The 24,244-nt window shown below is 39.3% G+C and overlaps 2 protein-coding genes across 2 annotated transcripts in view; one reads left to right on the forward strand and one right to left on the reverse strand.

The window, feature by feature from the left end:
- The first annotated feature begins 1,040 nt into the window (after nucleotides 1-1,040).
- Nucleotides 1,041-7,063, forward strand: ssna1 (Sjogren syndrome nuclear autoantigen 1). The gene is made up of 3 exons (XM_020636027.3): nucleotides 1,041-1,369; nucleotides 2,334-2,533; nucleotides 4,324-7,063. The coding sequence occupies exons 1-3, from the start codon at nucleotides 1,318-1,320 to the stop codon at nucleotides 4,408-4,410; spliced, it is 339 nt and encodes a 112-aa protein (XP_020491683.1). The 5' UTR covers nucleotides 1,041-1,317; the 3' UTR covers nucleotides 4,411-7,063.
- The window catches only part of tprn (taperin), a 33,231-nt gene continuing 13,682 nt past the window's right edge, over nucleotides 4,696-24,244 (reverse strand). The window contains exons 2-4 of the mRNA XM_020636026.3: nucleotides 12,157-12,355; nucleotides 10,531-10,655; nucleotides 4,696-9,324 (exon numbers count right to left, since the gene is read on the reverse strand). Coding sequence (XP_020491682.1) covers nucleotides 9,262-9,324; nucleotides 10,531-10,655; nucleotides 12,157-12,355 — 387 coding nt within the window. The 3' untranslated portion in view covers nucleotides 4,696-9,261. The remainder of the gene's footprint in view (nucleotides 9,325-10,530; nucleotides 10,656-12,156; nucleotides 12,356-24,244) is intronic.

The following is a 24,244-nucleotide window of genomic DNA, read 5'->3' on the forward strand; positions in this document are numbered from 1 at the left end:
TTCTATTGTCAGAGATCAAGCTATTTCACATAAAAATAATTAGGATGATCTTGGGCTATAAACCCAGAAATGACTTTATTGATCTAATAAATTCAAGTAAATGCAGCTTGCAAAAAGTTAACAATCAGTTTTGGTAATAATGACACTAACTTCAATTTAAAGTAATGTCTGAGCTCATTATTATAGCTTTAGGCTATATACTGTAATGATGGTGAAGCCTGATTTGCAGTCATCAACTATCCTGGCACAAAGCAAGTTTAATGGAATCAGATTCCTGAGTAATTCAAGTCCAGCTCATTCAAATCTAATACAAATATTTTATAAAGATAGGCCTGAAGTACAGAAGTTAATCTTATTTGTAAAAGCAACCCTTTGCAATATTAACTGCTTTGTTTAGATCTGACTGTTATGCGGTTGTTGCACCAGCAGGTGTCCTCCTTTGCTTAGTCTTCCTCACATCAATACTTAGAACTAACATTCATTCTACAATTCTACAATTCACTTAGCAGACGCTTTTATCCAAAGCGACGTACATCAGAGAGTAAGAACAACACAAGTAAGAAGAGAACAATGTCAGTAAGAGGAAACGATCAGCTTTGAGTCTGATTGGACTCACAGGTGCTGACAGGAAGTGACCAGAGGCAAAGCACAACATTTTCTTGAGAGCTCTAATCAGTATAGAAACCATCTTATAAGTCATCGTTATCAAACAAAAACCATCGTCTTTCATCATCATTATCATCATCATCATCATCAATGATATCGAGACCATCATGGTCAACATTCATGAGAAAATTGCCACTAAGTTACATATTGTCACTAAGAAATAAAAACCAACAGTTGTACAACACATAATACATTTGTTGTTTAACCGAAAAATCCCTGTTCGCACAACTAAATAACGCTCTTTATCCTTTTTATTTACACCAGCAGGACATTTTTATGTATAGCTGTTTATTCTACAGCAACGGCCACAAGGGGGCGCAAGCGCTGCTAGTTACACATGAGACATTTTGTTTCTGCAGAAGAAGAAGAAGAAGAAGAATCATCCCGGACAGCCGATAGGTCAGCACCGCCGGTAGAACTCGTTAGTACATTTTACTCTGTTGTCTGGGAAACCCGCCATGTATGAATTATCCGATTAAAACTGTTTTTATGGCGTTTGGTTTCACGTCCAAGTCAAGGTGCGCGTAGCTTTTTGAGACAAACAAGTATCTATTCGACCACCGGGAGCTTTTTACCGACTAAGCTCCGGAAGTGAATTTATTTTGAACTCAACCTGTAAGGTTAGTAAATCGAGCGGTGGCGTTAGCTACAATGACCCAACAAGCTGCTGCTCTTCAGACCTACAACAATGAACTTGTTAAGTGTAAGTTTTTTACCAGGATGTACAATCATTAAAATAGTTTGATACTGTCGGTAAACCGCAGGTAGATTTGAGATTCACTTAAATAGAGAATATGTTTACATTTTGCATTTTACATTTGTTATTGTATTTTGTATGTATGGTTACCTTTGCTCCACATGAACTCACTTTCTGGTGTTTTTGTAAAAAGAGGTTGATAGTGTTTGTACTGCTCTAGTTTTTCCACCTCATGCTGCCACAGTTCAATCTGATTAACCTGTACAGATTATGCTCAATCTATCAGCTGCAAATCAGCCTTCAGTTCCCTGCAGACCACTACTGTATCATGGTTTTGTAATAACAAGAGCAGGTTTCTTATCCCTGTAACACTTGAGTTGTCCTTCTTGTGTGGTTAGAATAAAACTTTAAAATAAACACACATATTGTTAGCAATATGAGTTTAGCTTCCTTAGTGCACATGAAATAAGATTACTAGAGGATAAATGCAACTATTAACCAAATCAATCAGAATTCACATGGCTTTTTCACTGACAACTTAAAAACAGAAACATCCTGTTACAGGTCAGTTTTCTGTGTATTGTTTGTATTGCTGGTCTGTGTATTTATCTGAGTGCTTCTGATGCCATACTGCACATTGAGAAGTACTAAACTCTGATGATGTCTGCTTGAGATTTGATCTCTCCCTTTGTTTCTGGTACCAGTCACACAGATTTTCCTTTTGAAACAGTTTGATTCATTTTTTCTACCTGTATATCAGAAACATGTAATAAAGATATTGAGGAGAAAAAAAACAGAAATATCAAAACAGAAAAAGGCAATAAACAAATCCTCATACTTGAAGCTAAAACAAGAGCATGTTTATTAATTGTATTTGGTCATCTTTCTGTTACAGACACATTCATTACCATTCATTAGTTTTAATATTTTACCTAATGTCAGGTGTTAACAATGATTTTGTCTCCTGCAGGTATTGAGGACTTGTCCTCCAAGCGGGACGAGTTGAACAGTCAGATCAAGCAGGAGGAAGAGGAGAAGGAGCGGCTGCAGCACGACATCCGAGTCCTCTCAGAGAAGCTGAGCCGAGTCGAGGAGAGCCTGTCACAGAGACTCGCCGCACGCGCTACTTTTGACCGCACCATAGCAGAGACCGAGGCTGCATACACCAAGGTGGGTAGCTTTTCTAAAATGTTATTTATCAACTGTTTAGATGTGTAAATTATGGGACATTCAGTGGTGATTGAAGTCCACCTAATGCATCAGGATGTTTTTCTTTTGATTCTCACAGAGGAATTAGTTTCAGGTTCATTTAACCTTCTAGTGCCAAAGAAATGTGACTTAAATATGGTGTCATAAACATGTCCATAAAATCAGTTGAATCCCAGACAATCCAGAAAAAGGTGATAAAAGTATTTCTGAAGATATCATTTCAGAAAATATGAAACAGGAGTTTTAATAATCCTGGAAGGGCTGCAGGAAACTAATGTGAAATCATTCTGTTGATTACTTTCTAAATGTCAGAACAGGGTAAAAAACCAATAATGTTCTCTCTGCTAATTATATTCCTACACTTTTTATTTGTCCAAAACCAAAAGAGATCAAGCTCACTGCTGTAGAGGAGGGAAGACACAAGAAAAGATTCACGCTCAAGAAGCTGGATCAGAGAATTTTGACTTTTTTTCTGGAAAATACTCCAACTAATAATTCAGTTAAGTGTTTGGTGATTAATTCAGTTTTTGCCAGCTTTAAGTAATGTTGCATCTCTTGTTTAAAACATAATAAAATCCTAGAGTATATGTTGAGGCAAGTAGCAAACAAGGATGTTACAATCTTTATAAAAGGCTCAAAAACCTCTTTAAAACAAAAAATATATTTTCAGTGTGAACTATTAAGACCTCATGAATTTCACTATTAGACACACCTTTATGTGCTCAGAGAAGTAGGGTTAAAAAAAAGTACATGCTACCTAATCACATCTTTGGAGCATCATATCATTTCATGCTTTCATTTTTCATTTTTGTAATTGAATATTTTTTGTTTTTTGATTGTTGAAAGACAAATAATATAAAACATATTTGAGAACATTATCTTGGCCTCTGATTGATTATTTTCTGATGCTATCAGGAAGAAAATTAGCTGATTAATCCATAATCAAGATAATTGACATGTGGGTTGTGCAGGATTTTGTCAAAGAATATTCTATTCTATTTAAATCCCTTAATTTTTTTAATTCAATAAAAGATTATAAGTAGCATGAAAAAAACATCTCACACTTAACAAGCCTGACACAGTCAAATTTGTGTACAGCAGTACCAGTGCCTGTTGTGCAGCTCAAAATAAAACATTCGATAAAACATTCGACAAAACAGCCTCACAGCTACATGCTGGTTTAAGTAGACGGGTGTAGGAAAATAGGCATGTAGGCTCTTCACTCTCAGAACTGTGGTGTGAAGAAGTGTATCATATGAGTGTGGAAGCTAACCTGTGGCTACTGATATATTGTGGAACCACTTGTACAGTGATCATGGAGGGACAACTGAGTGGGTCATGGTACTCATATGACTCTGCAATGCTCACCCAGCTTTTGTCATATTTCACTTTGTTTTTGTTAACAGGATAAGGGACTGCTTCTGTCGCCTTTTAGTACTCAAGTATTCCTCTGTGGTTTGTACTGTATAGTTGGAGAGGCCCCTCTCCATGTTGTCCTTGTGCAGCAGTTTCATCTGCCACAGCCGCACCCCCACTCACTGATGCTGAACTCCCCGAGCCCTCACACTAATCACTGCAAACAAACTCTCCAGAGCTGCTCTTATTAAAAAACAACAAGACAGTCAGCAGTGCCTGAGCTCCTTCTAAATGACTTTGATAGTACAGACGTCACTGCACGTCATGCAGGTCTTGATTCTACTTTAAATGACGTTTTTCTTAAATGTGATATATGTTTTTGTTTCCATCGATAGATCCTGGAGAGTTCTCAGTCTCTTCTGTGTGTCCTGAAGCGGGAGGCAGGAAACCTCAGTAAAGCCACAGAGACTCGGAGGAAATAGCATTGATGTCGATGAAAGGTCTCTGAACTCTCATTGTAACCGCGACAACGCTCTTTATCTGCCATTAACAAAGTCTAATCTCCTCACTGGACCATTTGTAATATACTTGATTGATTTATTTTAAGTTCCTTACTGTAATAAATGTGTTTCTTATCATTACAATGACTCTGTTTCCACCACAACCTAAGCCACTTATCTCATGCTTTTAAACTCTTATTTCACTTGTTCACATTAAAAGAGAAGCTAAAAGATGTCTTCCAGGATTGAAACAACACATACACAGTATTTACATTTGTTCAAGTCTTCTATTTATTGAGCTTTCATTTGTACAAGTATGACATCACTTTTTTTTTTTTCTTTACCCGAATCTTTGACAATAACTTTACAGTAAGCACATTTGCTGAGATGTATACATTTACAGACGAGGGGAAAGTAAAGGGGGAAGAAGATGGAGCTTTTGTGCACAGAGTTGCTACAGCGTGACCAATACAAACTGCTCACTTTGCAACAGGAGTCGACAGATTGGAATAACACACTGCATTAAGAGGCCATGTGTACACTTCAGAAGTCAAGTGGTTTGTTTCTACGTCCCTATGTCCCGGTAATGGCCATCAGAAGAGTTGCAAACGGTGTCATTCAGTTTTACAGAGAGTTACAGATCCCCACAAAGAGAAGACCTCTTTGGTGTTTTGGTCATTGAAGGCATCTGTTACCGCAAATGGATCCACTGTAATAAGCTGAAAGCCACCACGGCTCCACAGCAGGTCCAGATTAAACCTAAAGAACCATACCAGTGTGTATGGAGAGTTTGAGCGCCTTAGCTAAAAGCCATGTGGAAGCAGCCATTTGTATCTCCTAATGGTGTGACAATGCTTTGAATTGACCCTACAATAGGATGTTAAGTTATGTGCAGATCAATTGGAAAAGTGGATTACAGTTCATACTTCAGTTGGGCCTACCTGGTCCATTGATAATGGCAGTATCAGGCTGATATGGGGCTCTGACATATGTATCTGTATACATTTTTCAATATTTCAGATGAAAGTTTTAGGCGTCTTAAAAAAGTAGAATTGCGGTACATTCTCTTATTTGTTTCAAAATTGCGGCACAGTCCATTCAGAAAGATAACATTTTATCCAACTACAACACATTTTCTCTCTGTATTGGTGATGGGTGAATCCTTCTCCTCTAAAATCAGTATCACTTACAAAATCCCCCTATCAGCGAACCCCTTTTTTCAGTACTTGACCCCAAGTTCAGAATACAAAGACTTGCAGAGTGGTATTTTCAGTTTGATAACTTTGCAAATAAAACCCAGGTTATGCCAGTTTGTAAACATTACATTACTTGTTTTGCTGCTTGTGGTTAACATATAGCTTGAGGGGAGCGCAGATAGCTTAGTGGTTATGTAGCTCATCACATGTACACAGGCTACAGTCCTAATTGCAGCGGATGTGGGTTCGTATCCGTCTTTTGCTGTATGTCATCCCCTACTCTTTCCTCTCAACATTTCCTCTCTCTTCAGCTGTCCTATCCAATAAAAGTAAAAACAATTAACTGTAATCAAACATAACTTGAGAAATTCAACAAATTGTTAAAGAAAAAAAATGTTTTGAACTGAACAGCATTATAATTCAACGTTTCCTCGTGTTCCTGGGATGTCTCATTCAAAGTTTGCTGCTTGATTTTCATGCCATAACAAATAACATGGAGCTGAACAGAGATCAGGAATGGTTAGAAAAGCACATTCAAACTTGTACACCACAGTGGTACGGTTTGCAGAATGGTTGGCAGTAATTCAGTTGTTAGTACTTTTTGAGCTTACACATAGAGAATCACTGGTATGGTCCTTTTGAACATATTGTACATCAAGTCAACTGGCCAAAAACAACACCAGAACAGATTTGGCTTCCCTCGGTAAAAAGACAAACCTGTGTGGAGAACTACATTTAAGCGACAGTTTGTGGTCAAAGGCCGACAATCTTAAGACTTTTGATGCAAGGCTGCGGAAAACAGTAAAAAAATTGGACATGGCATTCATTGGCAGTGCATTCATCATGTAAGTTTGAAGAGTTCTTTTCGAGAACGTGACTCATTCATTTATTATTAAAAAAAATGTTTTTTCTGGCATTTCTTCAAAGTCTTACTCATCTCCTGTATCTGACATACAATCAGTGGTTTTATACAAAAAAGCAGGGGTCAATAGTGGTTACCGTCTCGAATCAAAACTCTTCAACCAGACTTCTTTCTTTTAAGTGCACACTTCATCAGTCTCCTCTGTTCCTTGTCATGAGGTGCAAAACACAGCTAAAAGCATGACAGTGCAAACACGTTTAACATCAAAGACTCCAGACAAAAACTAAACAGATTCATCCGACAAAGACAGAACAGTCTTAACAGCAACCGAGTGTTTCATCTGATTGGAGAAAATGAACGAAATAACATACATCGTGTGAAAAATGGTGGAAACTGTACAACAATACTGGTCGAAGGGGTCGATCCTGGGCGTGTAAATATGAATGTGAGGCTGTTACAGCAACACTTTAATCCGTTGGCATTATGAGTGTTAAAAAAATCATCTTGAAACTTGATGCATTCTTGTATATAAAATAATCTTAATAATAATAATAAAAAAAAATTACATTTTCTTTCACACACTAGTTTTGCTTGCGTTCTCACAAAACACGCTAAATCATGAGTGATCATACTTTGTGTTTGTCTTCATACTTCAATGGACGGTCTTCTTTCTCTGTGGAATGTGAGAGTACAAGAGGTCCGACTGGAAAATAAACAACTTGGAAAAAAAAAACAGTCTGTCAGGGTTGTTTGCACCAGTCTGGTTCCTTTCCACACCAGCACATCTGTTTTTACAAAAATGTCTTATGTACAAGAGCAGGTCTCAGACATGCAAACTTCAACTGTAAGCAGGAATAAATACACGAGAAGCCAGAAAATAAAAGGTTTAACAGCTTTTGATAAATCCATAAACTGTATAGAAGAAGTGGATGTAGCCTTTTCGGTTCAGAAGAGGGTGCTAATGGGGAGGACCTAAGCCTTGAATGTTCTCTAATGGCCAGCAGGGGGCAGCTCCACTTGTTTCAAATAGAAGTCAAATTCTATTTCTCCTTTGATTTATCACCTGAGACTGACAAGTTGCTACTATGTCAATCTAGTGGCAGGGATAGAGGCGTAGCAATCAAGCAGCGAACTACGGGGCTGAAAAAGGAAACTCATGCAGTTCCTTGAATGGCCACACAAGGCTGGTTTAAAGGTTGAGCCTATCTGCAAACAGCCCAATGTCAAAATGCCCGACTTTACAACAGATAAAAACATGTTTACAGCATGGTATAAAAATTGTTTTTTCCACTGAAGCTTATTTCTCCATCCATGACAATCTTTATAAAACTGACCCTGTTAATTATGTTTAGGTATATAATTATAGAAAATGAGGGACGTGGTGATGTGGAGGGACGTGGTGATGTGGAGCGACAGGTGAATGCCAAGCAGCAACAGCCAGTGAGCCGATACTGAAGTGCAAAAAAACCCCCTGCAGTTCCTCGAGTGTCCACCTTGAGCAGATGCTGTATAAGCTCCAGTCTCTTGATCAAATGTGGTCACTTCTGACCTAAAGAAAAAACTACATGGACAACCCAAGTGTCAAACTCAAGACTTCAAAGTTGTAGTTTATAAACCAATGGGTAATGCCATGCTTGTTACGTCCACTTCTTACATACAGCTGATGTGATAAACATGACGTGACACAGATATCTTGATAGAGATTATACAGAAACATTCTACAGTATGATGTTTTTGTTTTTCAACAGCAATACGGACATACAGACATTTCTGGCCAAGGTCACTTTTTTCAAGCTTTTCAATCAAAAATCAGAGCTCCAGCTGATTGATAGGTCATCTTCCCTGGGCTGCATATTTACGGCCCCCCCTGTCACAGATAAGGGGGGAAAGGGGGGATTGTTGAAGTTTGCTTGCCAACAAGACTCTCCTACAAAAACGTCCAGCAGCTTCAATACAGCATCATTTGCCAGAAAACATACAAAAAACTAAAAAGGCATACAGAAGCTTTACAGTAAGAGAAACAAACATGCAGATACAAAAACAACAAAAGACAAAAACTACAATTGTGGCACCCTTTAACCATTTCTTTTTGTTTTTGTGTCTCAGTCTGCCAGCGATCTACACAGGCGGATACCTCCTCAACATCCTCTGTCTTTGGAGACGTCTCCATGATAACACTGAGCTCTGTCACCGTGGCATTAAGCATACGTGGGCACTGTCGGCTTTCTGTTCCTCTGCTCCTCCTTTACACGTCAGCATCCTACAACGAGTGACTTACATTTTGAAGACGTGGACGCACTTCTTCCAGAGTGTGGAGAGGAAAACAGTCGTCTCCCATGGATTTTGATAAATCGCTTCAATTTTTCTGCCAGATATTTTGGTGCGTGAGGATGAGGAAGAGAAGGGGGGGCTGACAGATCAACTGTCCAGGATTTCAGGGGAAAGACAGTCCAGCTGTTTTTGGAAACAGATCAGGAACAAAGTGGGATTCAAACACAGGCCACCTGACAAAAAGCTGCTCTGTACTGATATGCAGTTGATAATGTGGCGTGCAGTGGTACCGTGGCAGGGAATCAGCCAGAAAAAAAAAAGAAGAAAAAAACCACTTTGTATGTCCTGTCTGATCAGGATGGTGTGCTTAGTGACGGCTGGAGTGTAGAGCTGAAGGCAGTTCAGGCCCAAGGTGTCATAGACCTCGCCGGGCTCTGTCTGCAGTCTGGTCCCACAGGTGAGATGCTACTGTACAGCTGATTGGTTCGACTGATAAGAAGTAAATCAGAAGTAAAGCGCAGGCTCGCTGCTGTAGTCGGACAGGGAGGAGCTGTCTGCCGGTGTGAGCTGAGGAGAAAAGACATAATTTAAATGTTTAGCTATAATCAGCACACTGAAAGCTCATGTCATTACAGCAGTTGTGTTATTTTTCATCATACCATGTTTTTGTAATAATAGATATCTTTTTTTAGTATTACACTCCCACACATTTATACTTGAGATTAAAGCATTCTACTATTTAAATGTACAAATATTTGTAAAGGATGTCTTCTTCAATTGGAACCACATTTACATTTAAAGGTCACATATTTTACTCCTTTACAACCAGTTTAAATAAGTCTCAATGCTCCCCAAAACATGTGGGTGAAGTGTCTTGTTCTAAATCCACTCTGATCCTGTATTTGATCATGTCTATAAACCCCTCTTATTTCAGCCCTGCTCAGAACAGGCTGTTTCTGTGTCTGTACCTTTAAATATGTAAATGAACTGTGTCTGACCACGCCCCCTCTCTGAAAAGGAGGTTGATTGGTCTTCCTCGCTCTATGCCTATATACTTTAAGGTGGAAAGGTGTATTCAGAGGACAGAACAGACACCTAGCTGTGGGAGTGTCACCCATCTGGGGGAGGGGTTACTTATTTTACTTTTAGTTTTTTTAATTGCTTATCTCAGATTTGAAATGTTCCAGTTTTCTCTGTTGTGAGGGACTGTGAATTGCCCTTATATATATGGGCGTTTGAATGTTGCTTGGACAAAACACGACGTTTGAGGCTATCCGCTTCTCGAGGAACTTTTGATTTCCTTCTTCAGTTTTTCTAACTTATAGTCAAGACTTGCCTTTTTCTCTAGGAAAAAGTGGGCATAATTACTCCATGCCTCAAAAAATACTTCATCATCCCAATATATAGAGAAAAAAAGTAGACCAAACTCATGTTCATGCATTTTGCACAACGATAGGCTGACAATCTTAAAAGCAATCAATACATTAATTAGAATAGACAGTCAACAGTTCTTAAAAGAAAAAGGTTATTTGAAAACATAAATAAAGTCACCAAACCATCAAATATGGAAAGTTACTGAGATGATTGTATTAAGAAAACACTTCTGTAAAACATTCTTTGGACCATCTGTTCCTGTCTTACTGTAGATCTCTGGCCTTTTTCAGAACCCAAGTAAATGAAAAACTGGGATCAAGTCAAATGATAGTACTTAGCTCTGCACAGTAGAAACAGTAAACAGGTTAAAGTCTGATGAATGGAGGAGTTGTATCTCACCATAACCTCCTCTGTTATCTCCGTCTGTTGAGCGGTGTTTTCTTCCTGGTAAACACTCTCTTCATGTTTCTGCTCCTGCCACGTGTTAAAGTCCACCGAGTGCTTGGGGACGTAGCTGGCAAGGTCTGCAGACAATAAAGAGACATCACTAAAATGTACAATACATTTCTTTCTCTGTGTATTGTTGTTATTGTTGAACCTGTTTTTTTTTTTTTTTTAGCATTTTGATATTTTGTGTATTCAAGTGTTAGTATTTAAGTACCACCATTTGTGCGAAAGAAGATTAATAAGGTACATGTCAGGTAATGATTTCTCAGAGCTATTTAAAAAAAGTAGCTGTTTATGCTGAGGTCAAAACTAGACAGTTCTCCTCACATTTTGTTAACTTTAGTTCACAATTTGCCCAGTAGGGGTCTCTGTCATCATACCTAATGTTGTTCTGCAACTTTTGAGATTCCTCATTCATTTAATGACACCTTATTGTATTCCCATTTGTAGTTGTTTGTATTCACTGAATTAAAAAAAAAACATTTTTAAAGATGAATTCTTCCGAGTAGCCAGTGTGTAAATCTCTCTTTAAGAAGAGAAAACAGCAGCTTTATGTATTTGTATTGATTGTCCTACAAAAAGTGAGAACGATGGCTGAACTCTGAAGCTAAAAGACTCAACTTAAACTCTTAAACGAGGCCAGATAAACAATACTTTTTAATGTTTATTTATCTTTTTATGGAACTTCTGGTTTGATTTTATGATTCTATGTGAGTCTAATGGGTGTGAATGTTTTTTATGTTAATTGAGTCTCAAACCAAAGGTAATATTCAGTCTCTATGTGACAGACAATAACTTTTTTTGAATCATGAAATAGAGTTGGTGGATCTATGAATATGTATAAAGAATACAGGACTAGAACAAAAAATGATCACAAAATCTACTCAGAAAGGCCTCTGTGCCTCTGACTCAGGTACAAATATACATTAAGAGAAAAGCTGCAATAATGAGTCAGCTGATTGATAAATGGATTTAAAGAAAATCAATGACTAACTGTTTTGACAATCACTTTATCTTAACACATTTCTGGTTTCATCTTCTTTAATATAATCTCATAAATGATTCAAAGGGATTTGCTGCTTTCTCTCTATTTACAAAATAAGTGTTTCAAACACAATGATTCTAGTATGCTGTGACGAGAGGAAGCAGTACATCACTTTAGGCTCGAGATCATTTATAATGAACATCACCCAACTTTCACACACAGAACATTTACTACCACATGTGGACAGATTAAAAATAATATAATAAAATGAAAGCAGGTAGCATCACTGCCTCCCTGGTCTGTTCAATTCTCATTACACTGCACTCTGCTATTGAATATTATACTCATGCACATACCTGCACAACTCCTCCATTGCACTTTTTGTCAGCAGGAGCACTGCTGTTTTATAGCTTTGTCCTTTGTCTAATGTTTTTCCATCAAAACACTCAACACACACACACACAGTCCAATGACTTGGATGTGTAAAGGTACTTGGCAATAAAAAATGCATTTTTAATATGGCCCATGATGGTACGAGCTGGACATAAGAGTGCAGGTAGATCCTCACTGTATCTAGCGTCTCATGATCTTACCGTTGCTGTTATTCAGGTGTGTTGGCGAGTTGGCGAAACTGGGTCGAGGGATGTGTATGCGTCCCACCATGCTTGGCTGTTCATCCGCCACCTTCCCGTCTTGTCTCTCTCCCTCGTCCTCCTCTCCGCTGTCCCAACTGGTCTCTGACGGATATTCGTACGTACTCTTCAGGCTGGACTCGTTGAAGGAGATCTTTAGCTGCAGAAGACACAGAGCAGAATAAGAATGAGCATCCAGCTATTCTCTCGTTCAGGTCATTGAACTACTTTGTTACTTTTTTTGACTCTCCTGGAAAGTGTAATTCATAAAACAGAAGACAATGAAAAGCAACAAACAACATTAACAGTACTAATGGATACACTACTGTTTTCTTCTTCTACTTAGTAGTTAATAGATGATGATGCGGGCTTCTCCTGCCCATATATTTCACAGGCAGCATTAAAGAGCTAATAACGTCAGTAAAAAGCTAAATGCATGTCGTTTGGGGCCAGTTGTGAAAACAGAATGAAGACAGACCTTTGACATGTGTTTCTATTTGTGCATCTTTTATGAACCAATATGACTTTGCAAAGGTACTCATAAGGCTGCGTTCTAAACCACTGAGTTTACTAGTGATTATCTAACATTTTCATGAATTGTGGATCATTTTTGGAGCAGAACCAAAATCTGCTCAGCCGCCATGCTCTGCTGTTTGTGACGTAGACAGCGTGAGAGGATTGTAAACTAAAGAGTCCAATGATGACAATCATTCTTAATCACTCCATGCACTTTTTATCGCTTCATATGTTCTTTAAAAAAAAGATTAATATCAGCTCATACTGGAAACCATAAAACCGATACTAGAAATGTCATAGTCCAAAATCTCATAACATTACTGGTTTAACTGTTTGATATCAGTCCGGCTCCAAAAAGGAGATTCCCCATGAAAGACTTCTCTTCAAAACTAAAAGATGCTTTAGCCACTGTGGTCAGTTTATGAAGAACAGTTTGTGATCAACTCTGGTATGTTGTTTTGTTAAATCCCTAAAATGTTATGAATACTGTTAATAAGAGACAAATATAAATATAAATGTGAATTTAAATTTGTATTGTCATTTTGCACTTTATTTTGAAAGGGTTCCTGGTCACTGAAAAGCAGCCACTTGTTTTGAGTCTGCAGACCTGCTCTTTGTTCAGCAGCCATGTGTTTACAGAGAAAACAAACCCCTGCTGTTGACTGTTTACTCGCTGAATAGTGTGGTAGAGAAGACAAACTTTGTAAGCGTCAGCCAAGGTTTAAATGTATCGGACATCTTTACATCCCACAGCTCAGATTCTGTAACATCTCAGAGTCCTCAGTCCCCTTTAAGCCTGCAGCAGTTTACAAGCACGGTGAACAGTAACTGGTTTATCTTCCTTATTGCTCTGTAATTACTGATCACGTGTCTCCGCTCTTCGCTAACTCTGCAGTTATGCCAGTTTAGTGAACCAGCTACCTCATAACTTATTCAGCAGAGCTTTTAATTGGGATTCTTGGAGAGCCAGCTGCAGTTTGTTTAGGCCATGTCTGCAGCGTCATGTACTGTACTTTCTGTGTGTCCTCTAAGTGGGCCAGGTGGCAGCCTCGCAGGAGCTCGGGGGCCTGTGATTGATTGTCTCAGAGCGTCCACTGCAAGACATGTCTGTTTGGCAACGCTTCAGTGGTCTGCAAACATAGATCCGGGCCCTTGCACTTTGTTGCACCATGTAATCCAACATGAATGGCACCTCTGCCGTCAGAGATTTGAGGGGTTTCAGCTGTCAGACACTCACTGAGTTTTTATTCTCAAAGGAGACATCTCAACCCTTTAAAGGAAGAAAATGGAAAGTTCTCTGATCAGTAACTGAGGCAGTCACATCGTTAAGTAACATTCAGAGTGAATTTGATGGAAGTGAATTGAAAAAAAGGAAAACAAGGATCAGTATCATGTCATGAAGGAAAAGCTTTACTGTCATACAAAGATGTCACGTTAAAACAACAAATATAATGTGTTATAACAGGACAAGTTCGTCTCTGGCATGCTGTTTGCATGTACGCCTTCTGGTGATCACTACCATTATTATAATACTGACATATAAATATATCTATGATCCAAACATCCTGCTGATCAGGACGGTGTATGTTCACCTCTCAACAGAGCAAGATGTCTCACTCTAGCTGATTCAATCATCACCTAAAAAATATGTGCATCAACCTACAATCATTAATTCTTTAAGTGTGTTCAAATACAAGACCAGCATGAATAACAAACCTGACACATAGCTACAGTATAAGTGCAGCATAAATACGACGCGCTATGATGATAAGTTCCATGTTGTAACAAGAATAATTTATTTGCTGCATTTATTCAAATTATTTTTATATAACATTGAAACCATCTTAATGCAACACGGGGCTTTTTACAACATGACACAGAATACTTGTTTGTCTTTTTCCTGGCATGGAAGAATTATTCTAACATTTTGAACATTTTGAACCACGTGTCACAGAACAGAAAATAAACTAGTGAGCCCTAAATTAATGCACAATTGTTACAGGTTTGTTTCCTCTATTCAGAGCTAATTGGAGGAGTTTTTGTTAACTATATTCTGTTACATTTTAATGCATTTGATTTATTTTATAATTATGTGTCAATAATTGTTTTAATGCACTCACAAACCAGACAGAATAGCACAAACGTCACACATGGTTTCTACCAGTATAGCAGCTCATTGGTGATGTTCAGGAGATGAGGAGCAAAAAAAGTTTCTTATGCAAAGAGGAAAATGATCTTTCAACGTCTGGTAAAAACAAAAATTAGAAACATATTGTCTTTACATGTGTCATTTTCCATATCGAAACAGAAAAAATGTACATTATTAAAATGACTGAATGACGGGCCGCCGGTTGTGTAGTGGTTAGTGTGCATGCCGCAAATGTGGAGGCTGTGGTCCTCCTTGCAGACGGCCCGGGTTTGGGTCGTTCCCTTCCCTCTCTCCCCGAATTCTGACTCCGTCCACTGTCCTGTCTCTGGAACTAAGGCATAAAAAGCCCAAAAGTAAAATCTTAAATAATGACTGAATGACTGAAGAGCTGGGCTTCTGGGAACATTTTTGTAGTAGATTTTCATTTCAAAGCTTAGCAGAAAATGCTGTTTTGTTGAGATCAGGATTTGAATTGAAATGCCAGTAATTAATCAAATGAAATATAATGAAACATGAAACCACTGCTGGAACTGTTCTTTTGGTGTCTTACAAACCTACGAGGGTTGGGCCTTTTTCAAAGTACATGACATGCAAATAATAGACAATCAAAAATATCCATCAATCGAAAAAGCCTCTGACGTATGCTGACCACATGTAGGTGCTGCACACTCAAAAGGCTTCATTATCTTCTCCTGAGTTGCCATGGAGACGACAGGCTAAAAACACACACAAACACATAACAGCAGGTTTGTCTGTCAGCTGACTGCTCTTTACATACTGTACCTGGCTCCATCCACTCTGCAGGCCGTGATCTAAATCTGCAGTAATCTCCATCACAAGGCCGCGAGCCAGCGGCCACTCCAGTCAGACTTCACACTTAACCTCCATTTCAAAACGACCGGCTTTTTACTTATCCTTTATGAATTTGTTACGGTCTATTCCCTGCTATTATAGTAACATTTTAGATGTTATTTTGTGTTACTCTGAATGTGCTTGCCCAAAAGTGTTGTTCACACTTAGAACCAATGTTTTTGTTACTTGTTAACCTGGCAGTAAAACAGATTTAGACTATTCACTTTTACAGACACCATCAAGTTCTTCCAAAGCTTCAGGTGCTTAAGACCAGCTGCATATACGTTTAATAGGTCTTTGTAATAAATAAAAAAATGTATATTCAATGTTTTCAGACATGATCATGTTATGATGATTTAATAAGACCAGTAGGTCTTGTCCCGGCAGCAGAAGCCAGGCTCTTGAGTAGACGGAGCTCCCCCAGCCTACAGCGAGGTGAACTGGCACTAATACCACCCGAAATCCCTGACGCCCAGCCACTACCATCGGACTGTGTCATCCCCACAACCATCACCTGACGCCCAGCCACTACCATCGGACTGTGTCATCCCCACAACCATCACCTGACGCCCAGCCACTACCATCGGACTGTGTCATCCCCACAACCATCACCTGACGCCCAGCCACTACCATCGGACTGTGTCATCCCCACAACCATCACCTGACGCCCAGCCACTACCATCGGACTGTGTCATCCCCACAACCATCACCTGACGCCCAGCCACTACCATCGGACTGTGTCATCCCCACAACCATCACCTGACGCCCAGCCACTACCATCGGACTGTGTCATCCCCACAACCATCACCTGACGCCCAGCCACTACCATCGGACTGTGTCATCCCCACAACCATCACCTGACGCCCAGCCACTACCATCGGACTGTGTCATCCCCACAACCATCACCTGACGCCCAGCCACTACCATCGGACTGTGTCATCCCCACAACCATCACCTGACGCCCAGCCACTACCATCGGACTGTGTCATCCCCACAACCATCACCTGACGCCCAGCCACTACCATCGGACTGTGTCATCCCCACAACCATCACCTGACGCCCAGCCACTACCATCGGACTGTGTCATCCCCACAACCATCACCATCCTCATTCATGCACGGCCTCCGCCTCAGCGGCAAGGAAGTGTGGAATACAAAGAAGAAATCCTTCCTGCATATCATCCCATGTTCTTGTCATGAATCGGCACTATACAAGTAATGACTGATTGATTGATTGAATAGGTGTTGACATTCAACTAGTGCTAATAAAATATGTTACAACTCTTGAGACACTGATATCAGTGAGCAGGCTGATCCAGCTGGTACTCGTGTCAGGCGGCAGTGTGCAGAAGTCCCAGATCAGTCCGTGTACTCAGTGAACTCATAAGAAGCCTTCAACAGCAACCTTTCATCCAATTACATGTTAAAGGAGAACTCCAGTATTTTTAAACCTGGGCCCTATTTATTGCCTTTAGTATCATTGACTGATGATCAGCACATCAAGTTTTAGATTTCTTCAGCCACACACCTCATAACAGACTGTAATGGTTGTAATCTAATCCCTGTATAAAAATCTGCTTCATCAAGGTAATCTGCTTCAATTTGACCACTAAAAGCTGAGGGGTTTGTTTTCAAGTTGTCTTATATCTTTACAGGAAGGATCCCCAACAGAGACAGACCTCTCAGTTGAAGAATAAATACATATTTTTTAACAGAAATAGATGCTGCATTGCTCAGTTCATAGCTACCAGAGCCCATTGAAGAAAACACACTGTATGTTTAACTTGGATAGCATGGGAGTTGCTCGTCCACCACTACCTGGATGGATCGTTGTTTCAAATGGCATTATGGCTGCGACATAATATTTATGTAACAGTTAATAATGAAAATACAAAGTGGTTGAGGTTGAACGATACGATACAATACGATATAATACAATAAGATACCCTGCCAAAGATGTGATACAGTGCGATAGGATCGAATACAATACGATGTGATGTGATGTGATTCAATTCGATGCGATACAACACGAGTCACAATATGATAGGTAGAGGTAGTGGTGGGAATGCGATTCCTGTGTTCTACTGAAATGATGTACAATTTTTAAGGGCTAGATGCTTCTCTCGAACCTAAATGTAGCATTAAAAAGTTCTCTTCATAGCCACCTGAATCTATTCACAAAAAATAGTAATTTTATCGTGTAGAACAAGAATTGCATTTCTATTGTTGGCCCTTTAATATTTCTGTTACTGTGTGTTGCACAAATAGTATGTCTCTTATGTATAACCATTTAAAAAAACATCAATCCAGGTAGTAGTAGACAAGCTTATGGCTTTGATAAGAGCGATTATATGCGTTTTTTTAATGCAGTAGAACCATGCATCAAACCATTTGAAGAAGTTTTAACTAATGTAGAAAAACAATCACAGAGTGATGTAAGTGGTCAAAACAACGATCTGCTTAATGTGCACATAAGGATTACGCTGCAGGCATTACAGTCTGTTTCTTTTAGCAGCCGGCTGAAGCAAACTTCTGGAGCAATACCAAAACTTGTTTGCAATTGTTAGTCATTCAGACCTGAAACTAAGTGAAAGAAGGATCCAGTCTAAGAATGATCAGAATTTCCCCGTGGGTTTGAATGCATGTAATCTCTCTCTCTCTCTCTCTCTTCTCTCTCTCTCTCTCTCTCTCTCTCTCTCTCTCTCTCTCTCGCTCTCTCTCTGTGTGTTGTATGAATGTACTTAAATGTTTACATCTGTGTGTTTTTTCTCCCCCACACAAGGTCACATTGTTCAGCTTTCATACATTCCTTCCTGAAGTGTGTCAAGGTTTCAAGGTCAGTTATATATTTAAAAACATTAAATAAGTTTGTCGGAACAATCAAGATGACTAAATAATTCAGAAGACAATAAGTGATTACAAATATACGGGTTTGAAGGTCCCTATATTCAGCTCTCAATGTCACATGTTCATTTTCTGATTTAGAAAAAAGTCAAGGTCGTAATAAGACTTACCTGTCCCTTACTTAAACTGATAAGACTCCAGGAAGTAACAATATGCTTCATAACAGTAAGACATAACTCTTTTTCTCATATTGTTTCCTGCTGAAAGCCAGGCTACAGTGATAATTAGCCATAATAAAAGCACATACCTAAACAGACCTGATCCTGATTCAACAGATACAGGCTCTCTGACACTATATAACCATCTCCAAACAGACCTCTTATTTTATTTTTAGCCTCAGCACCTCCTTATTTAGTTCCTGTGTGTGTGTGAGATCTTACACAACAAAAAGTGTTTCCTGGCTTAACTGGCATCCGGTCTTAGAGGAAGTCTCTGGATGCCAAAACAGTCTATCAATAAATCAGGCTAGCTGCTGGGCTGCTTCCTCTTTCACATTTCATTTTTGTGTGGTCCACCTCTCTCATGAGACTCTGGTGAGATGATACTTCTCTGTAATGTCTCCATCTCCATCTCCATCTCTCTCTCTCTCTCTCTCTCTCTCTGACTTAAGATTTGAGCTCTCGGTCTGCAGCAATAAACCAACTTAGAGGGGACATCTCCCGTCCCGCTGCAGCTCGTATTTTTTGAGCTTCAGTTGTGGCTCCTTTTCATCTCTCTGATAAAAGCCGGCATCGCAGAGGCAGAAGTGATTCGTCTTCTGTCCTCGGGCTGTGGGTCGGGCCAGAGGAAGCCAGACTCAGGCTTGCTGTCTTTCTCATTCACCACAGGGTGCTCAGACAGGAAGCTGCAGCTTTGACAGGGACCACCAACAAATGATTAACAAATGATTTTTATTTGTCAAGAACTGACTGCACTGTGCAGCACAGTATGTGTGTGCACAAGGCAAATGCTTAGTCTGCTCTTGTTCAGTGAACTGATGGGAATTTTCTTTTCTTCAAATGCAACTTTAATGTCTGCAGCAAAATGCTCAACATGTTCCATCAGTGTGTTGTTGCGAGCACCAGCTTCTTTGCTGCTGAGTGCTGGAGACTCAGGCTGAAGAAACCGATAAAGAAAGCTGGGTCTGTGGTGTGCCTGCAGCTTTTGCTGGTAGTCGAGACTAGTATGCTTACAATCGTGCACAATGTCTACCACCCCCTTCATAACGTGCTACACAAACTGAAGAGCAACAGAGTGATTCACCCCCACTGCTCAAAGAAAGATACAGGAGGTCTTTCTATCAGAATTTAGAACACATCGGAACAGACACTGAGCCGGTCTGATTATCCTCCAACCTCTGCACTAAGCACTCTGCTCTTTGCACAACTGTTTGTATATTTGAATATATCCTCATATATGTATGTATGTGGTTGTGGAATGCATTCTGTTATCTATTGTATATTTTAATACATTATTTCTATTGTATCATATTGTACTATATTATACCACATTACTATTATAACTATATCTCAGTATTATCATTACACTTATTTAACATGAGATATGTCTCTTGTGCCTTATCTATCTTATATAATAGTGAACATAAATTCCTACATTCATACTGCTCTAGGTATTTATATAAACTTAGTTATCCCACTTTATCCTCTCTGTATGATACATATGGTTATAGAATATCAAGGATGAATGATGATCATTGAAGATTACTGACTGCATGTTACCGAACGTGTAAACATGATCTCCTTGGTTTCAGTTTATTTTAATGTTTAGTTTTGTATCTTTTTCTCCTTTTCTTCAGTCATTGTGTGAGTGTCAGAATCTCACATTACTGCAGAAAGTTAATAAAAATGCAACTATCACACAAAATCAGAAAATCAGAAGCTAAGCTCTTATTCAAATCTCAACTGTAAACATTTATTCAACATTGCTTTAACAAGTAGCTTTTGTTTGACTCTTGTCTTTTACATTTTTGTAAACAAAACAAAACAATGCATAAAGTTTCTTATGCATTGTTTTGTTAACAAATCTTACACATATTTATTTGTAGTTAGCACACAACTGTTTATTTCTATAATGTTTTCTGTTATGTTTTGTTTGTTTTTTATTTGCTTGTAGTATTTGCACTTGTTTTAAGATGCCTGTTATGCATTCATTTATTCTTCTGTTTTGTTGATTTATTATAAAGCACTGTGATTTAAGGGGGAGTGAAGGAAATGGAGAGAAAGAAGAAAAGAAAACCCTTATGACAAAACACTTACAAGACAGTTATTATAGTCATTTCAGCTCTGTGGGGTTTTTGCTTGCTGTAAAAAAACAAAAATAAAAAGTGGTTTTGAAGCTGAATAGAAAATGAAAAGGACTTGTAAAGACAGTGGTTGCCTGCTGAGCGTGAAGCTGTTGCAACTTCAACACAACTAGACTTCAGACATCAGAGGGGGGAAGAGACCCAGCACATCGGAGAAATAGGTCTGCAGAAATGTATTCCACAAGTTCTTTTCTCTCAAGTTTCATCAGCTCTGTCTTTTTCTTGTTTGTATGTTGGTTCATGAGGCACAACGGGACGGGAGGAAGACGGACAAAGGGAGAAGCGAGGGAGAGGAGAGAAAGAGGAGCGTCGGCAGATTAGATTATGTCTTCATGATTGTGCCTCGGCCAATGGTGCGAGATGGGAGCTTTGCCAGGCATTTTTCCAGGCCACCCAGCCTAGCGTGTCCTCATTTGGTGAAAATTGGTTCCTACTGAATAGACACACACACACACTATCTATCTCTCTCTCTCACACACACACACACACACACACACTCACACACACTCACACACACTCACACACACACACACACTCTCATACACACAGAAACGCACACTGAAACAAGGAGGGTGATTTCCTGCCAGTGCCAGTGCTGATCTGGTTGAAATCAAAGCTGCTGAGTAATACTGGAGCTATGACACTATAGCAGAGCGGAGGGTGCAGTAGCATGTTAGTTTTTCATTTGTTGTGTATCTAACTATGTGTGCATGCCAGGTGATAGAAGGGGTGGGGTCTAAGGTCCTGTTGGTATCAGGTGTGCACCTGCTCACATACATTTAAGTGTGGCACCTGATGTCTCCCCTGTACCTCATATGGCTTGTCAAAGTCCTCTAACAGGACTAAAGGTGTGTACCCGCTCCAAGGAGATGAGCAGGTGCCTGATTAGAGCTAATCTCCAGCCGGGCAGATAATATTAGCACAGCACCACAATGAACCGACTGAGGAGTTTAGCTGCAGTTGCATTGGCTCCTGGAGACAGGGGATAATAAAGCCTGCATGTACTCAAACAAAGCGTGTTGTGCACCTCTCTGCTGTGCTGGTAAATGAGGATTATAGAGTGAACTACAGAGGACATCACTAATGGGAACAAAGTGACGGCTGCATCACCACTGAACAGACGTAGAAGATATTCTTTGGACAATTTCAAAAAGACTGCTTTCCTTTTATCTGTTTTTTTTTTATCGTCCTTCATTTCAGACATCACATAGAAACTGTTCAAACAAACGGGCTGTTTAAATCACAACAGTGATTTAGTCGTAAAGTGGGGCTTTATTTTTTACGTATTTGGAGGAGTCGATGACTAAATGGTACAAAAAGTTTTGGAATGAATTAGATAGCTTCAGCTAACAGGTGCATGGTTTTCAAACCAATATGGACCTGTTGGTGGCACAGAAAATATCATTTTTAGCAAAACTCTTTGAGCAGGGGCATTCACCCATCATTAATTTGTTTGAGCCAATCACAGTTGATTGATTTTTTTGTCTCCTGCTGTGTTTTGATAAATACTTATATGATTAAAAAAATCTAAATACAATCTGTTCATTACTTTTTTTGTGTCAATGTTCGTCAAACATTTTGTAATAAATAATTGTTTCCGAAAATCGATGTGGATTAAATGACTGTATAATAATATATCCCCAACATGCAGCGACCAGTGTTGAAAAATGAATTGAATAGGAAGTGCATCTTTTTTTTGAATACCTCATCTGTTTGATTATATTTAAATTAAATTAGCATTTAATTAGGGGCGTGGCTTCCATTGGCTGACAGTTGGACGCATTGTTGTTTTTTACCCGGAGGCTTCAGGCCTGCTTCAGCTCCACCTGTTTGCCTGTTTCTAGATTGATCGAAATTAAGGTAGAGTCAGCATTTTCAAAATGGCAGCCAACATGGTCAGCATCAAAATGCCTCGGAAACCAATGGGTGACCTCATGCTTTGAACAGTCTATACCCAAGACAGGTTTAGCCTAGCTTAGCATAAACACTGCAAGCATAGAGTGATAGAGGGATCATAGAAGTTGTATTTCAGCTATGGAGAAAACACTGCAACTACGCTCAATAACAGAGTCATGTGGAGATTATGTTTTATTGTCATCTTTGAGGAAAGATTTATTTAAAATATTGGAGTCCAGAAAAAGAAGTAGTTTGCAAAGAAAGACCGTTAAATAGTTTTAAGATATTAGGCTGCCAACAAATAATCAGCAGAAAAACCAATCTGAGCTGGCTGTGCTTTTCATACATCGGGAGTGTCGCAGCCCAAAAGCTACTCCTGGTGTTTTGAACTACAGATTGCCTTGAAGCGTTGCACTTAAAGTTCACCGTATTTCAACGCCAACCTTCAACACGGCTGCTGACCTTTCCAAGTGACATCACAGCTGAAAACGAGACATAGCCAGGAGTGACACATTCAAGAATAGGAGGTATGAGAGACAAAGTCATCGTGAGAGTTTCAGAGCTCCCTGACCTCTATAACACAATATTTAAACACACCGCACCATGCACCAAAGGGTGTCTGACTCGAGTGTTGATGCTCTACAGAAACATGGAGAATAGAGAAAATGTATTTTCCATGTTGAATCATCTTGAACTGTTGATATTTTTTTAGCTTTTTCTAAACTGAAATACTGACCCGGGGGAGAAAGTGCTCTGTTAAATTTGAGGGGGGAAATTATTAGTTGCACCATTAAGTCCCAAAACACAATTATAAGCAACTTAAGGCCTACATTAGACACTTTTAAAATAATGTTTAATGATTGGGATTCTCCTACAATGGGGTTACAGATGACACTAAGAACGTGCTTTTACTGTGAAATCAATTGTGCAGAACTATCAACAACACGAGCACAATTCAGTAGAAAATAAAAAAAACCCCTCTTTTACTGTACATGTGAAGAAACAAGTAATTCTTGTTTGTAATGAAGCCCAGATCTAAAGTTAAAAGATCATTAACTGTTGGTGCAACATTGTGAACATTCCTGTTAGCACATTCAACGTCGTTATGATTAATTTACTGAGTGCCAACAAAAACCTGCTGCCAAGGAGACACACCTTGGCAGCAAACCTTCAATGAGCTTACTACAAAATAAAGTGTTGGTTGCAGGGATCCCAGCTCCGACCCAAATATCACAGCTGTAGGCTATCAATGACCCAGAATTCAGTAAAAGGGCAGTGCAGTGCGGGAGCGATAATCACTGTTACACCTACTGAGCACTCCTCTGGCTGTTATCCATGCAGTGCGTTCAGGTCAGAAATGTAACTGCTGTAGTGTAGGTGTTGTGAGATTTCTGGTCATATTTTTCATCCTGATGATCTGCTGGTAAAAAC

Source organism: Labrus bergylta, chromosome 17 (genome assembly GCF_963930695.1).
Source record: "Labrus bergylta chromosome 17, fLabBer1.1, whole genome shotgun sequence".
Lineage (NCBI taxonomy): Eukaryota > Metazoa > Chordata > Actinopteri > Labriformes > Labridae > Labrus > Labrus bergylta.

What these genes read in the sequence shown, in the direction of transcription:
- ssna1 (XM_020636027.3), top strand. Translation starts at nt 1,318, where the DNA reads ATGACCCAACAAGCTGCTGCTCTTCAGACCTACAACAATGAACTTGTT. An exon ending in CAACAATGAACTTGTTAAGT is followed by an intron (nt 1,370 to 2,333) that starts GTAAGTTTTTTA and finishes TGTCTCCTGCAG; the next exon opens with GTATTGAGGACTTGTCCTCC. An exon ending in CCGAGGCTGCATACACCAAG is followed by an intron (nt 2,534 to 4,323) that starts GTGGGTAGCTTT and finishes TTCCATCGATAG; the next exon opens with ATCCTGGAGAGTTCTCAGTC.